The sequence below is a fragment of the Arachis ipaensis genome, chromosome B08, assembly GCF_000816755.2.
Source record: "Arachis ipaensis cultivar K30076 chromosome B08, Araip1.1, whole genome shotgun sequence".
NCBI lineage: Eukaryota > Viridiplantae > Streptophyta > Magnoliopsida > Fabales > Fabaceae > Arachis > Arachis ipaensis.
This window is the reverse complement of record NC_029792.2, coordinates 16,194,065-16,209,132: the sequence shown is the minus strand read 5'-3', so window position 1 is coordinate 16,209,132 and position 15,068 is coordinate 16,194,065. Positions and strand designations below refer to the sequence as shown.

Genomic DNA, 15,068 nt, shown 5'->3' with positions numbered 1-15,068 from the left:
AAATATATTATAAAAATTTTAATATTATTTATTATTTTCTATGTATTAAAAATATAAAAAAATATTTTTATAATAAATAATATTAAAATATTTTTTTATAATATATTTAATCTATATCTTTAGGGTATACGATGACGAAATCCAATATCCTAATAATAATAATAATAGACCTGTTATATACGAAGAGGCGAAGAGCTATACTTCCTAACGACCAATAACTCTCATCGCTCCCTCATTAATTTATTTCTACCCAACTGTCAGCGAATTTTATTTTATCTTAATAATTTATACTGATACATTCAGTTCATATTACTGTTTCATTAAATTACTATGATTTAAATTAAAATTTTAACAAATAATTATTCAGATACTTATCAAAAAGTTAGAAATTAAATCATTATTTTTTACATATTATTATATAACAAACTTAATTGTACATATATTATCGCATCATTTCTATTTTTGAGATTATAAAATTGAAAAATATATAGGTGGAGCGTATTTATATTTAATGTGTTTTTTAAAATTTTTGAATGATGAATCTAGAAAATAGCAGTTAAAAGTATCTTACCAGAACCATGAATTAAGGAAAAAAAAAGTAAAAGTGAAAATAACTAACCAATCATACATCCGGCAAAGAATAAGGACTGGACGAGCCCAACTTTAAATTTGTCGCCGCAAACAAGTCCCCACTCTGACACGGTGGCGCCGCCGCGTCCACCAATCCACTCCCAGTCATCCGGCCGGATTTCGCAGGTGCTCCCAACCACTCCGCAGGCAGCGGAGGTGGTGGCGGTACATCGCCACTCCGGCTCACGGTCGGCGAAGATCATGACCATGGTGTGGAAGGCCTCCAGCGCCCACGCGAGGCTTGTGAAGATGAAGTGTCTCAACTGCCACTTTCCGAACTCGCCGCAATACTTTCGAAGCATCTCGTCGATGCAAAGCTTCTCCGTCTCCGCCTCCTTTGCTGCCACCGCCACCAGCGGCATACGGAGCTCGTCGGAGTCCGAGAACGGTGTCGTTGGCATTTCAGATCCCTTTTTTCTTGTGTTGTCTGATTCTTTCTTCTTTTTCTCTGTTTATTCTTTGGTGATACACTCTGTTTCTGAGAGAGAACGGGAGAGAGAGTGGCTGGCTTATTTATAGTCTCAATCTTGTTCACTGAGATGGATGGCTAGGTTGAGACTTGAGACTTAGCTTGAGAATATTCCTAGAATTGTTTTTTTCGTTTTGGGTTTTATTTAAATTTTGTTTCTTTCTTTTTATCAATTCGTTACATGTATTTTCTGTTTTTTAAATCTTATTTTATTTGGGGAAAGAATTATCCTTGAAAGAGAAATCAACAAATTTTTAAGTTAGTTAATATTAATTAATTTTAAAATTTAAATTTATAATTAAGAATTTTAATTTAAAATTTAAAATAATTTTTAAAAAATTTATTATTAACTGAAAATATTAATTTTTTAATATTATTCTTTTTATGATAGACTGATAGTCCTAGTTAAAAATTAATAGTTTTTATTTGGATTTATTTAATGATTATGTTTACAGAACATATCAAATTATCAACATAAGTCAAGATTGTTAATTAGAAATTTGTATTAAAAATACAAAATAATAATTTTAACATGCACTTTAGTTAAATTATCCTTATTATTATAATTTCTTGCTTTGTTCTATGTATTTTTTTAATTTTTTTATTTAAGTCGCTTTATTTTAAGAATTTTTTTTAGTTATTTAATTTGTTCCTAACAAAAGAGCAATTTTAAAATTTGCAATGCCAGATTGGCTAATTTAATATAAAAAATTCTGAAAAATCAGACATGGAGTTAGAAGCACAACTAAAGAGACGTTGTTGGAGCCTGAATAGGCGAATAGCCGAATAGGTGATCTCTTCATCACATGTTAGTCTTTCTTAAACACAGTTTCTAATATGGATCGGATATCAAGTTTATTTTTCTTTGTTTCCTAGCTGATTTTGTTAGTACTGCTCTTCCTTGAATAATTTCAATTCAGTCGTTTCTTTTTCGGGCATTTATATCCCCGTTATTTATCAAAAAATATATTAAAGGTTTAATTAATGATAAAGTATAATAAAATAATATATTTATGTACGAAATATAATAATATATTTTCATTTTATACTTGAAGTGATTTTCTATATAAAAAGATATATTCCACTTATTAAACCGATTTACCATTGATCAATTCACTTGCAATTGAATTGGCTGATCTAATTCATCAATTCTCTACTTGATATTCTATGGATTGTTACTAACTGAGTTTAAATTTTATGTATTTCTTATTTGGACTTATAATTTAATAGTTTACTTCTGACCATTTATTTAAGCTTGGAATATGGAATTTATGTTCAACTCCTGTTGTTAAATCTTTTCTGAATATTTTTTTTGGTTGACCTTTTCCAAATAATTAGGAGCAATTTTTGGTTCCAACCTTTCTTTAGCAAAATCTTCTTTGACAATAACTAAACTTAGATACATGCATGATTCTATCAATTTAAATGTTTGAATACACAAATAATTTTGACCAAAATATTAGGTAATGGTCTATATACAGTGTGATTAGTCAATTTTGAGCAGACAAACGACAATGATTTGAAACAAAACATGTATGACAAAAACATAATGGAGTAGCAGTTATTGGTCCCAATTCCAAGACCTAAGTACTAATTTTTGCTAGGATTACTTACTTACTTATCTTGGAATCAAAGTGTGATTAATAATCAAACTGATTGATTTTTACCAGTGTGATTAAAAACCTTAACACCTAGCAGGTTTTAAATTTTTATTTGCTGGCAAAAAGTGAGGATATGATTGAAGAACCTGGTGGATGAGAGTGGATAGATGAGGTTCACTTCATCATATCGAACATGGGTATGTGGTGGTAATAACGTTGTGTCATGTGTGTGACAGGGAATAACTATTATGATGGACGCGTGTGCTTGGAATTTAGTGGGAATCTGTGATGTTGGTCTGTTCAAGGTTTTTGGCCGAGAAAATAGATTTGGATTTATAACTATAAAAAATAAAATTGTATCATAATTTATAGAGGAATATTTTTTGGAATAAAATAAAAAATTTTACAAAAAATTATTCTTGAATTATATTTCAGAATCTATTTTTTTGGAATTATTGTTTCTAGCCAACTTTAAATTCTTAGGTTTTTTTCTATTGAAAAACATTATTCTTATTACATTTTTTTTTCAAAGACAAATTTATTCATTTTATTAACTTAAGAAATGAGTACAATATCTAAGCCAAAAGATAAAAAAAGTGGGATTAACCCAATGCACGTCACCGTGCTATATAGCTTTCTCAAGTAAAGAAAAAATAACAATCCCTATAAAAGAAATAGAGTCAGTGATACTCTCTGTGTGCTATGTAAAAAGGAAATAGAGTCGGTGGAGCATTTGTTTCTCCTCTGTGAGTACACATGGTAGGTGTGGTGCAGGTGGTTGAGTTCTTTTGGGGAGGTTTGGTCTATGCCTGGGACCATAAGGGAACTATTTGAGAGGTGGACTGGTAGGCATAAGCGGAAACAAGAGCAGAAGAAGTGGTTGCCGGGGTTCTTTGCAGTTATTTGGAACGTGTGGATGGAACGCAATGCTAGGATTTTTCAGAATCAGGAAACAGGTGTGGACTTTGTAACAAGAAAGACATTGCTGAGCTACAACGAATGGACTGAGAGGGAAGCTGTTGGTGGTTGATGGTGATTCCGAAAGCTATAGGAATTTATGTTTTACATGATGTTCTTATGTTTATTTTGTTGCTCCACATTAGTGTGTTGAGCTTATTTTGATTCAAAAAAAAAACAATCCCTATAAAAGAAAATAAGGTTGAATAGGGGTTGCTTAATCAGATAGACAAGAAGAAAAGTGTTTCGCCAACTGAGCTACTTCTATTGAGGTCTTGCTATATGCTCAAATATGAATTTATTGCGAGACTTTCATATCCACCAACAGTAGATATTCAATTTTTTCAGCTTCACATTCTCCATCATCAGGTGTTAGAAGTGTTTTTTTGTCTTTCCAACAAAAATAGAATTGTTCTTTGTCTTCCTTTATTATGAATCCATTGAAAGGGCTTCTGACCCAAATTTTTTGTACTCTGATGCAGAGAAATAGGCAGTGCATGATAGTCTCCTCCTCTCCATGGCAGAAAGGACATTGTGGAGTTGTTGTTGCAGCTCGTCGATAGAGGTTTGCCATGACCGAAAGACTCTCTAGCAGGGCACGCCAGAGGAAGAATAGAACTTTTGGGGGTAATTTCAATTTCCAGAACTCTTTCCATACTTCTTTTCTTGCAACCAATTCTAGAATGAACTTGATTGGTGGGTGATTAAAGTGGTATGCAACTCGATATCCCGAGGAGACTTCAAACTAACCAGACTTGTGAAAGAGCCAGTGAGCTTTATCCTCTCCCTCCCCATTTTGAGTTGATAATATCCTTTGTGATATTTGGGTTGAAAAAATATCTTTCACTAATTGTTGGTTCCATTTTCTGTTTGGGCTCATCAATTGACTGACTGTTGCCAGCGTATGCACTGGGGTGATGGTGCTCAACAGTTCTGGGGCTGCAACCGTAGATCTGAATAGATGCTGATGTTTGTGCCAAAGCCAACTTTTCAAAGGAGTCCCTTCTCAACGATCTTCCTTCTTTCCAAGACACTTCTCCAGCCCCGAGAAGGTAAGTTTTCTATCTCTGCTTTTATTATGTCAGTATACCTGAAGTATTTTCCTTTGAGCATTCTAACTAATAGGGAATTAGGCTTCGTTATAATTCTCCAACATTGCTTTTCAAGTAAGGCTAGGTTTTGGGTTCTTAGGTCTTTGAACCCTAACACCCAATCTGACTTAAGCCTTGATAGTTTCTCCTAGCTTACCCAAGATATCCTCCTTTCAGTGCCTCTCTGTCCCCACCAGAATTGCGTTAAGATACTGTGAATTTCTTGAATCAACGTATCAGGTAGTTTAAAGTATGATAAGGTATATATTGGAATAGCTTCTCTCACCGCTTTTATCAGAACATCTCGACCTCCTGCTGAGAGAAGTTTCCTCTTCCATCCTTCCACTTTTTTCCTAACTTTATCTTTAATTATGCCAAAGGTTGCTTTCTTTGATCTCTGGATGAGAGAGGGTAAGCCTAGGTATTTGTCTTGTGCTCCCACATGTGTAATGTCCATCCTGTCCGCTAACAAAAGTCTCATATTTTGAGAAGTATTGTTGCTGAAAAATACTGCGGACTTGGTCAAATTCACCTTTTGCCCACTATACCATTCATAAGCATATAAAAGAGCTAAAATATTATCACAAATTTGATCCAAGAATTTACAAAATAGAATGGAATCATCTGCAAAGAGGAGATGGTTGAATCTAGGATACCGTTGGTTTAGCTAAATACCTTGAACGCGACCGTTTTGCTCTACCTTATATAGCAAGAAGGATAGGCCTTCTGCACAAAAAAAAGGTATGGAGATAGAGGGTCTCCTTGACGGATATCTCTAGTTGGTTTAAAGAAACCATATGGTTGCCCTTCCACAACAACAGAGTAAGATATGGTCGTCACCACCTCTTGTATCCACCCAATCTATTTAGCATTAAAACTGAGCTTTTCCATCATAAACCAGGAAAATTTCCATTCCACTCTATCGTACGCCTTGCGAATCTAGTTTCAGTGCCATCTCTATATCTCTACCCCTTTTTTTTATTTTTTAGATAATGCATACACTCATGGACAACAAGGATATTATCAGATATAAGCCTCTCCTTTAAAAAGTACTCTGATTATGACTCACAAGCATATTCATTATACCTTGTAACCGATGAACCAAGACCTTGGGGATGATTTTGTAGCATACGGAGGAAAGGCTAATAGGTCTTATTTGAGTCATGTCTTGTGCGTCATGGATCTTTAGTATAAGGCAAATTTGTATGTGATTAAATCCTTTCAAAATCCGTCCACCTGAGAAAAAACTCTGAACTGCCTGAAAAACGTCATTTTCAACAATATCCCAGTAGAAGTGAAAGAATTTTGCAGTGAAACCATCCTCTCCTGGGGCACTCTGGGGGTGAATGCTAAATGTGGCTCTTTTAACTTCTTCAAATGAAGCTGGCCTTACCAATTTTTAGTTTAGATCAGGGGTCACTTTTGCTTCAAATTCATTAAATATTTCGTTAGGGTCTTCTGTGTCACCTGCTGCAAAAATATTTTTAAAGTATGTTTCAGCCACATTTGCTATATCTTCGTTACTCGTAGCCATTACTCCATCCGGACCTTTCAGTCTCCAGATTTTATTACGTTTGCATCGTAGCTTAGCGTAGCGATGGAAAAATTGGGTGTTTCTGTCTCCTGCTTAAAGCCATTTGATTCTAGATTTGTCTCTCCAGAATCTCTCTTCATTGTTAAAGGCCACTTCAAACTTTCTCTCAAGTTCAGTGATGTGTTCTCCACCTTGTACCCTAGCTGCCCTTAGCGTACTAATCTCTTCCTGAATTTGTTTGATTACTTTGGCTGAATTGGACTGAGTAGATTGCTGCCAGTGGACCAATGAATTCTACAAATCTTTAGTTTCTGTGCTAGGATATACATTGGTGATCCATCTATCCTCGTGCTCCAAGCCTCCCCGATTCTATGTTTTATCTCTTTAACACCGCACCATCGTTCTTGAAACTTAAACCTTCTTTTAGAGCGATGGGCGGAAGGGTTAGTATTAAGAATGAGCGGTGCGTGGTCGGAGCCATCCTCACTAAGCCTTGTAACAGTTGCATTTTGGTAGACATCTAACTAATCGACCCCTGCCATCATCCGATCTAGCCTCTCCTCAATTAATTCCTACCCCTGTTTTCTATTCGACCACGTGAAGGGCCGCCCTATCATGCCAAGATCCTTCAGACTATTTCCATCAATGAATTTATTACCTCATGCTGTTTGAAAATAGCATTAAAATCTCCAAAAATGAGCATTATACCAGTTAACATGTCTAAGACTGAAGCCATTTCTTCAAACTGCTCCCTTCGAATCTGATCACTACAGCTGAGGTACATGCCCACCATGCCCCAGTCCACATTCTTCTCTGTATCCTTCACTCTGGCAGCTATGAGGAAGTCATTTGATTTAACAACTTCCACCTCACACCCTTCTTTCTAAGCCAACACAAGCCCACCAACTGTCCTCATCGGGTCACGAAGAAACCAATCCCTAAAACCACTTGCTCTGAGTTTCCTTTCTACCTGACGAGATTGGTTTTTGGTTTCACAGAAGAAACCAATCTTGGGAGAGTGGGATCGATAAATCCCATTCATGTTGTGAACTGTCAGGGGTCTCCCCAAACCCCGACAGTTCCACATCAGCACTCTCATGGCCCCTGGGGCGCCAATTGACAGCTGGCGCCCTCTCCCTCAGCAGCATCATTACAGTTTCCTTCCGAACAGAATTTCTTTTGTGGATTCACATTTTCCTTTCCTTCAAAACCCCTTTTGCTTCCACTCATTGGTGTGAAGCTTTCAGACCCCTTTTTTAGCAATCTGCTTAAGTTTTGATATTTTATGACCCCTGAATGTTGAGGTTGCCTCATTCTGTTCAGATTGCATAATGTTACGTTTGGATTTTTCTTTCAGCACATCTTCACTCTTTGTCTTCGACCCTGCATCATTTGATTTCTCTCCTGAACATCCTCTGCCCTCAATTCTCGGTAGATGGCCAAGACTTAAAGTCTCATTTGATTCTTCTTGTTGCTCTTTTACTAACAAACTGAAAAAATTATTGAGTAGGCAGGCGGACATTGGCTTCTTTTTTGGCTTATCTTTCTTCTGGTTCCTGTCAGACTCAAAGTTTTTGTTCCCAGAATCCTCCACTTCAACACGGCGCCCAGTTTGGTCTGCTTTTACTCATTCTCCCACCTTATCCTCCTTAACTTACCCCAGAGTCGTGTCCCTCATGAGAGCCTGGCACAACCGAGCTTCATGTCCGAGTTTGGCACAATATGTACAAAACTTTACAACACGTTCTTATCTTAAGCCAATCTCTATCAGTTTCTGGTCAGGCCCTATAATTTTCAAACTGTATCTGATGCGTTTATTGGCATCCAGCTCCACTTTGACTTTGATAATTCTCGCTTCCTTTCCTTTTACGTCAAAGAGTCCCATATCGGTCACCCTTTCAATACTATTTTCCATCTTCTAACCTGCTTCAATTGTCTTAAAGCTCTCCAGTAGCCCCCAAATTTGAGTCCAGGCTGGGAATATATTGATCCGCTCAGCAATAGGCTGATCTTGCTCAGTTCATCTTCTCACATGAAGAACATAATCCTTAAATAGCTATGACCCTCCTTTTTCTATTCTTATTAGGTCCATCTCATTGCCAAAGAAGAATTGAAATAAATTATCCCCTTTACTTGCTGCCCTGAAATCCTCAGTTCTTCCCCAAATAGCGCTTAATGCACCCTCCATTATCCCCACAAAAGAAGGTTTATCCGCAAAAAGTTCTTCCCCAAATAGCGCTTAATGCACCCTCCATTATCCCCACAAAAGAAGGTTTATCCGCAAAAATTTTTTCTATGAGACTGTTGACACAAGCGTTGACACCCTCCCATTATTCTTATTACATTATCGTTGCATGTATGCATGTGTCATATACAATTGAACAAATAATAACTTGAACATATAATTTTATTTTATTTTTTCTATAAATTTTAAAAAATATGTATTTTTAAAATATTTTATATTTTAATATGAATAAAATATATAGTTATACTATACATCCAAGTTTTTTTGGTAACCAAATCCAATTAAAAGTTGGTTTAAGTCCAACAAAAAATCAGTGTCATTAGTGGAGCATGAATACACGCTCCAACTACGTGAAACGGTTCTCTCGTTCCCTCCTCCTCCTCCTCCTCCTCCTCGTTCTTCTTCTTCTTATTTGCATTCCTCTTTTATTATTGTTGCTGCATTTTTTTTCTTTTTCTCATTCTCTTCCTAGTAATTTTGCATCATTATGCATTTTTTTCTTTTTTTGGTTTGATTTTTTCTTATTTTTGTTTTTGTTAAGAGAGTAAATGAGATGGTAAAACAAGAAAAAATGAATAAGAAAAGAAGAAGATGATAATGATGAAAAAAAAGGAGGAGGAGAAGTTTTGAGTTATCATTAAATAATTTTGGTGCATTCTAAATTTAAATAAGTTGAACTTTTGGTTAGTGCTTGTTTTGAATTGAATTTGTTTATATGTCGTCATCATTAAGTAATTTTGGTGCATTCTGGATTTGAATTTCGGTGCAACCTTTGAGATAAATGGACACAAAAAACACCAAAAACTTATAAGTACGGCATTGAAAATAAGTCTATATTACACTAAATTGTGTTTCAAAATGCATTAAAACTACCATTAAACGTAACATAAATAGATTCATCGAAAAAATAATTCAAAATTCTAACATTCCATTTAAATTCAAACTTTTAACTATGAATACTAATTTTTACAATGAAAAACAAAATTAATCGATTCATAGACAAAACAACTATACCAGCATCAACTACTAATGAAGTATATTAACGAAATTCGAACCAAATCTCATCCATTTGATTCATTTGAAAACAATAACCCAATTCACCCTAGTTCAACTGACAGTATAAACTTGCATCATTCATTATTTTTGAAAACAAAATATCTGTTCAATCTTGATTTTACAATTTAATTTCAAAAAAATTTAATCTAAATTTTTAAATTAGGTCAAAGAGTATTATCGTGAACAAAGAAAATATAGAAAAAGAAGAGAATGCAGAGAAAAAAAAGAACGCAAAAAATGTAAAAAATACTGAAAAAAAAAACAAAACAAAATCTATATAAAAAAGCCAGTTATATATAATTGTACATTAAGTTAAAAAATTCTTAAAAATAATAGCGCGTGGAGTTGAATTAAATTATAACAAATTAATTGGATTTAGTTGATTAAATAATTTAAAAAAAAAATTATCATAAAATATATAGTATCCATACCCCATAAATCAAGTTATTATATATATAAAGTGGGTGAAAAATCTATATCCACATTCCTTTTTTGGTGACTGAAATAAACTAAAAAAAGAAAAATTAAATAAAGGATCTTCTTAAATAGAGGGACAATCCTTTTTAAGACTACTCTTAAACTCCTCTCAAGGTGAAGGAAGCTCCACATGAGAAAGTTGTAACTTCATCGCCATCTTTGTCATAGTATCTACCACCGTGTTTGCATCTCTCATAATCAAACGAAAGTCAACATGCCAATTCCAATGCATGATATCTCTTATTTTGAGCACCAATAGATTAATAAACCCAAAACCATCTTAGTGATTAGTAACAAGATTAAATGCTTCCACATAATCCGTCTCACAAATAACATCTCGTTGACCCACATCCCAAACTAAGAGATATCATCTCCAAATAGCAAACAATTCCCATTAAAGAATACTATTACTCTCAATCATTCCCAAACACCCCCTTTGCCAACTCCCATTACAATCTCTAATAACACAAGTAAAACCAACACTATCACCCGAACCAAGATAACTAGCATCACAATTAATCTTGAAAGTACCAATGGATGGAGGATTCCAAAAACCATTTAGAGTAGAGGGAAGGGACATACGTTGTAATTCAAAAACATTCCTAAGTTCCTTTTCTGAAGTTAATGCCAGACAAATCACTTTTTTCGGAGGCCAAGTTTCATGAGGATTAAAGATATCATTATTCCTTACTCGCCATATCCACCAAAGTCCCGAAAAGAACTTGAACGGATGCTCTCTGCTATGATACAAGAACCAGTTCTTCAAATCCAAAGGATGACAGGAAATATCCAACCTGTGCCATACAAGCTGAGCTTTTGGGCAATTCCGAATACAATGTAAAACCGATTCTTGATTAGAAAGACATCTTGGACACCTATCCAATGACGACATCCCTCTTCTAAAGCGAAAACTTGCAATAGGAAGAGCCTCCTTAAAACGCAACCAACCCAAAAACTTATGCTTTTCCGGAACAAGCTGACGTCAAAGCCAAAGCCAATTCTCCCGCTCCTCCCAACCAAAAAGCTTCTTACACAACCACAAGTAACCATTGCGTGAGTCATAACCCAAATCAATACCAACCCACTTTCGGACCTGCTTGCACATCTGGATTGTAAGAGAGAATATTACCTTTCAAATTTTGAGATAAAAGAGAATAAAGAGTATCCAAATGTCACCTACCAACCGACCAAATATCCTATAACAAGTGTGCTATCTCTCGGCTTTGAATTTTTCAGCTCTTGAAATGAAATAATAATTATTATTTTGTAACTTGGATAAGGACGGGATTCGCATGTGCAGTGGCGGAGCTTAGTTCAGACAAGGGGGGTCATGACCCCCCAAACTTTTTATAAAAAACTTAGTAGTACTTTTTTAAAAGATAAAAAATAGTTCAATTGACTTAAATATTTTACTATGACTTAAAGTATCTAATAAGTTTAATAAACAACATTCTCTCTATCTTTAAGTTCAAATATAAAAAATTAGATATTTTTTATTTATTTAATTTATTTTTTATATGATAAAAAATAATAGAATATTCAATAAGTATTAATATTATTGTATTTGTATAAATTGATAAAAAAATTCAATAAATATTATAAATTTTAATATTTGTCCTTCTAACTTCTTCTTTACATATTTTACAGGATATATATTCAAATTTTTATATAAAATAATAATGAAAAATCAAAGAATTGATACATTTTTTAAGAGGATGGCTAATATTTAAGAAGGAGAACATATAACTTTTACAATATCAACACCTGTAGATAGTTCTTCTACTTTAATGAATCACGAAGAAAGTGAGATATAACCTTCAAAAGTTCAAAAAGTTACATCTGATGACTTTAACCTTAACTTTTTGGAACGAGATCTTAAAAAATGGCTTTAAATTTAGCAATATCACCTAAATCAGAGAGATGAGATTAGACGAACTTATCTTAAACGGGTCCATATCAAAAACATTTTGATAATTATTTTCTATCTGGCCCCCCAAATTTTTGTTTCAAGTTCCGCCTCTGCGCATGTGACTTGTCGAACTCCAAATAAATGGTATAAGAGCAACTCCAATGCTAAGAAATAGAGTTCCTCTTCTGACATATGGGGACTCAATTACCATTGGAGTGAAAAGAGAAGGAGGGCTCTTCACGTGGATCAAGGTTGAGAGTCCTTCTAAACAGGAACTTGCAACAACCAATAAAATCATGCCATGTGGTAAGTTAATAAAAAAATATATATTAAATATATATATTAAATAATTAAATTATAATTAATTTATTAATAATTATAATAATTTATTATATTAAATACTTATATATCTATTTAATTAATTATTTATATTAATTATTTAATAAGTAAGACCACAATAGGGATTAAAGTTAGTTCCTTCTAATGGAGAAGAGAGAGATTATTTGAGTTCCTGTTTATTGTTTATGATACAAAAACTAATGTGGAGTTACTTTTTATGATAGGTGGGCCATAAATAAGGACTGGAATGAGTTCCCTACTGGAGATGGTCTAAGGAGAAAAAAGAATTTTTTATTCAAATATAAATATAATATAATATAATGTAATATAATTACACTCCTAGAAAATTAGTTTTTTTTCATATTACTTATTTTGTTGGCACACAAATGACATAATTATAAATTTATTTCGTTTACATTATTAATATGATAAATAATAAAAAATTTTATACATATTTTATTTGTTTACGAGATAATTTTTTTTATTAAAACATATTTTATTGACGGTATGAATAAGATAAATTTATAATAATCTTATTTCTACCGTCAATATAAGACTATATTTTGTAGTATAATTTAAAACAATTTAAAAAATAAAATCATTATTGGCAAAGACATCAGAAGAGGTACTACGTTAATTTTGGAGTATATGAAATACACAAGTTCAATCACCAATATAACATGGTGCGGCTACTGGTTCCTTCATACACTAGGGTTTGTGTATTTTTTAATTTTTGTCCGTGTAAAAGAATTTTCATAGAGAGTGATTATTACATGAAAATAATAATAATTATATAATAATTTAATCAAATATATTAAATTTTAACAATTTTATTTTATTATTTTTATTCAAAGACACTTGTATGTAAGTAACTCTTTATATAAATTGTTCTTGCCTGAATACTCTGAGGTATAGCTCGTCCTCTGATAAGGTCAGCGGACTTTTAGGTTGGACCAAGATATACGTCGGCGATGGATGAACGGCGAGGGTAGGTACCTGCAAAGGCACGCCGACGCTCAAGTTAGTGTAAAGTGGATAATAGATCTTATATTTGGAAAAAGTGACATACTTTCCTTAGCTTTCTCGTCCGCTTTATATTAGCGGAAAATGTCGGCCGTTTTCCTTAAGTTATAACGTCCAGGAAGAGAATTAATTGTAAATCCGACGTTATTGATTTAAGGTCGTTTATGGCCATTATAAAATCGTCGGTTATGATTAAATCTCAGACGTTACCGAGCTATAACGTGTAACCGATGTTTACTAGTCATATCATAAACAATTAATTGTGTATATATAAATATCATCACATTACTAAAAATTATCAATTTTTAACTTATTATTTTAAAAGTTATCTAANTATACATATAATATTTCTCACCAATAAATAAAACTAAACCGAACTAAAGTAAACCTGACGGGAAAAGGAGTTAGGTAAAGAAAGTTGTATGATCTCATCATTCCATAAAAATTAAACTATCATAACTAACAAGAGTTACCGAATCATTGGGGACGTAATCAATCTGATTGTGTCCACGTGAATTAGATGGAATTATTAATGAAATAAACTCATTTTGTCAAAATTTAACCATGTGAGATATAAGATATAACAGAAAACTATCCCCTGGACCAGAAATTAGGGAGATTTAATTAGTCAGTTACTTGCGTAGAGAATAAAGATAATTGATTATGATGCATTCTTTATTTTATTTTATTTTTTTGTAATTAATATATTCATTTTATTTAATAAAATTAGGCAATATACTTAATTTAATTCAGCTAAAAATCCTTTGAAAATTTAGTAGCGACAATTTTTTTTTTCAAAAAAATTATTGAAAAAGTGTCCTTAAAAATGGAAACGACAAAGTATTCATGAAAATTAAAAATAAAATAAAATAAAAATATTTTAATATTAAGTAAATACATAGCTGCAGTCTACAGACTTGCTTCAAATTAAATTAGAACATTTTTGTCACGTTTGTGGTTTACTCTTTTTTTTCTAATAATTAAACTACGTGTGGTATCATTTTGGTTTAACAATTAACATTATTATGCTTGATCTTTAAAAGTGAGAAACGAAATAAAATGGTTTTGCAAAGAAAACTACCACAAACTATTCAAAAGACATAAAGCTAAAGCCAAAAAAAAAATTCTTTCGTACTCCTAATCTCAAATAAAAACAAAAAAAAACCTATAACTAAATTACATAATAATAAACTACAGATAATCTTAATTTGTTTTTCTACTTTTAGATTATGTCTCGGCGTTTGTCCAACCATGTTGCCAATTTTATTAGTATTTACATCAGCAACAGAAATTTTATTTATTAATAAAGAATTTTAATAACTAAATGAAAACACTAAAACAATCTCCTTTTAAACGTGGAGATAAGGATGCAAGCATCAAACGATGAATTTTGTAGTTTACAGTTTTCGGTTTCCAGAGTCAAAACAAAGTGGATAGAGAATTTAATATAGAATACGTAAATATGATTAAAAAATTATACTTGGGTCTTTTATGCACATAAGAATATAATAGTTTTGAGTAAATGATAATTTTATTTTATCCGTAATTACAAAACGATTAAACGACTATGATATATATGATGAAGATAGAGATGAATCGGTCTTACAAAATTGAATTTATGCAGTGTTCATGCATGAGGCAACAGGTACAGCTGTTATATATGGGGGACCGTTACCTCAATTTTCTTTTAACTTTGGCCATAGAAGGACCATTATATTATTCCGGTAATGTTAGAAA

At 32.9% G+C, this 15,068-nt stretch overlaps 1 protein-coding gene across 1 annotated transcript in view; it reads right to left on the bottom strand.

Annotated features, from left to right (window-relative positions):
• LOC107614283 (organic cation/carnitine transporter 4) overlaps positions 1–1,222 on the bottom strand; it is a 4,580-nt gene extending 3,358 nt beyond the window's left edge. Inside the window, exon 1 of the mRNA XM_016316506.2 lies at positions 620–1,222. Coding sequence (XP_016171992.1) covers positions 620–1,031 — 412 coding nt within the window. The 5' untranslated portion in view covers positions 1,032–1,222. The remainder of the gene's footprint in view (positions 1–619) is intronic.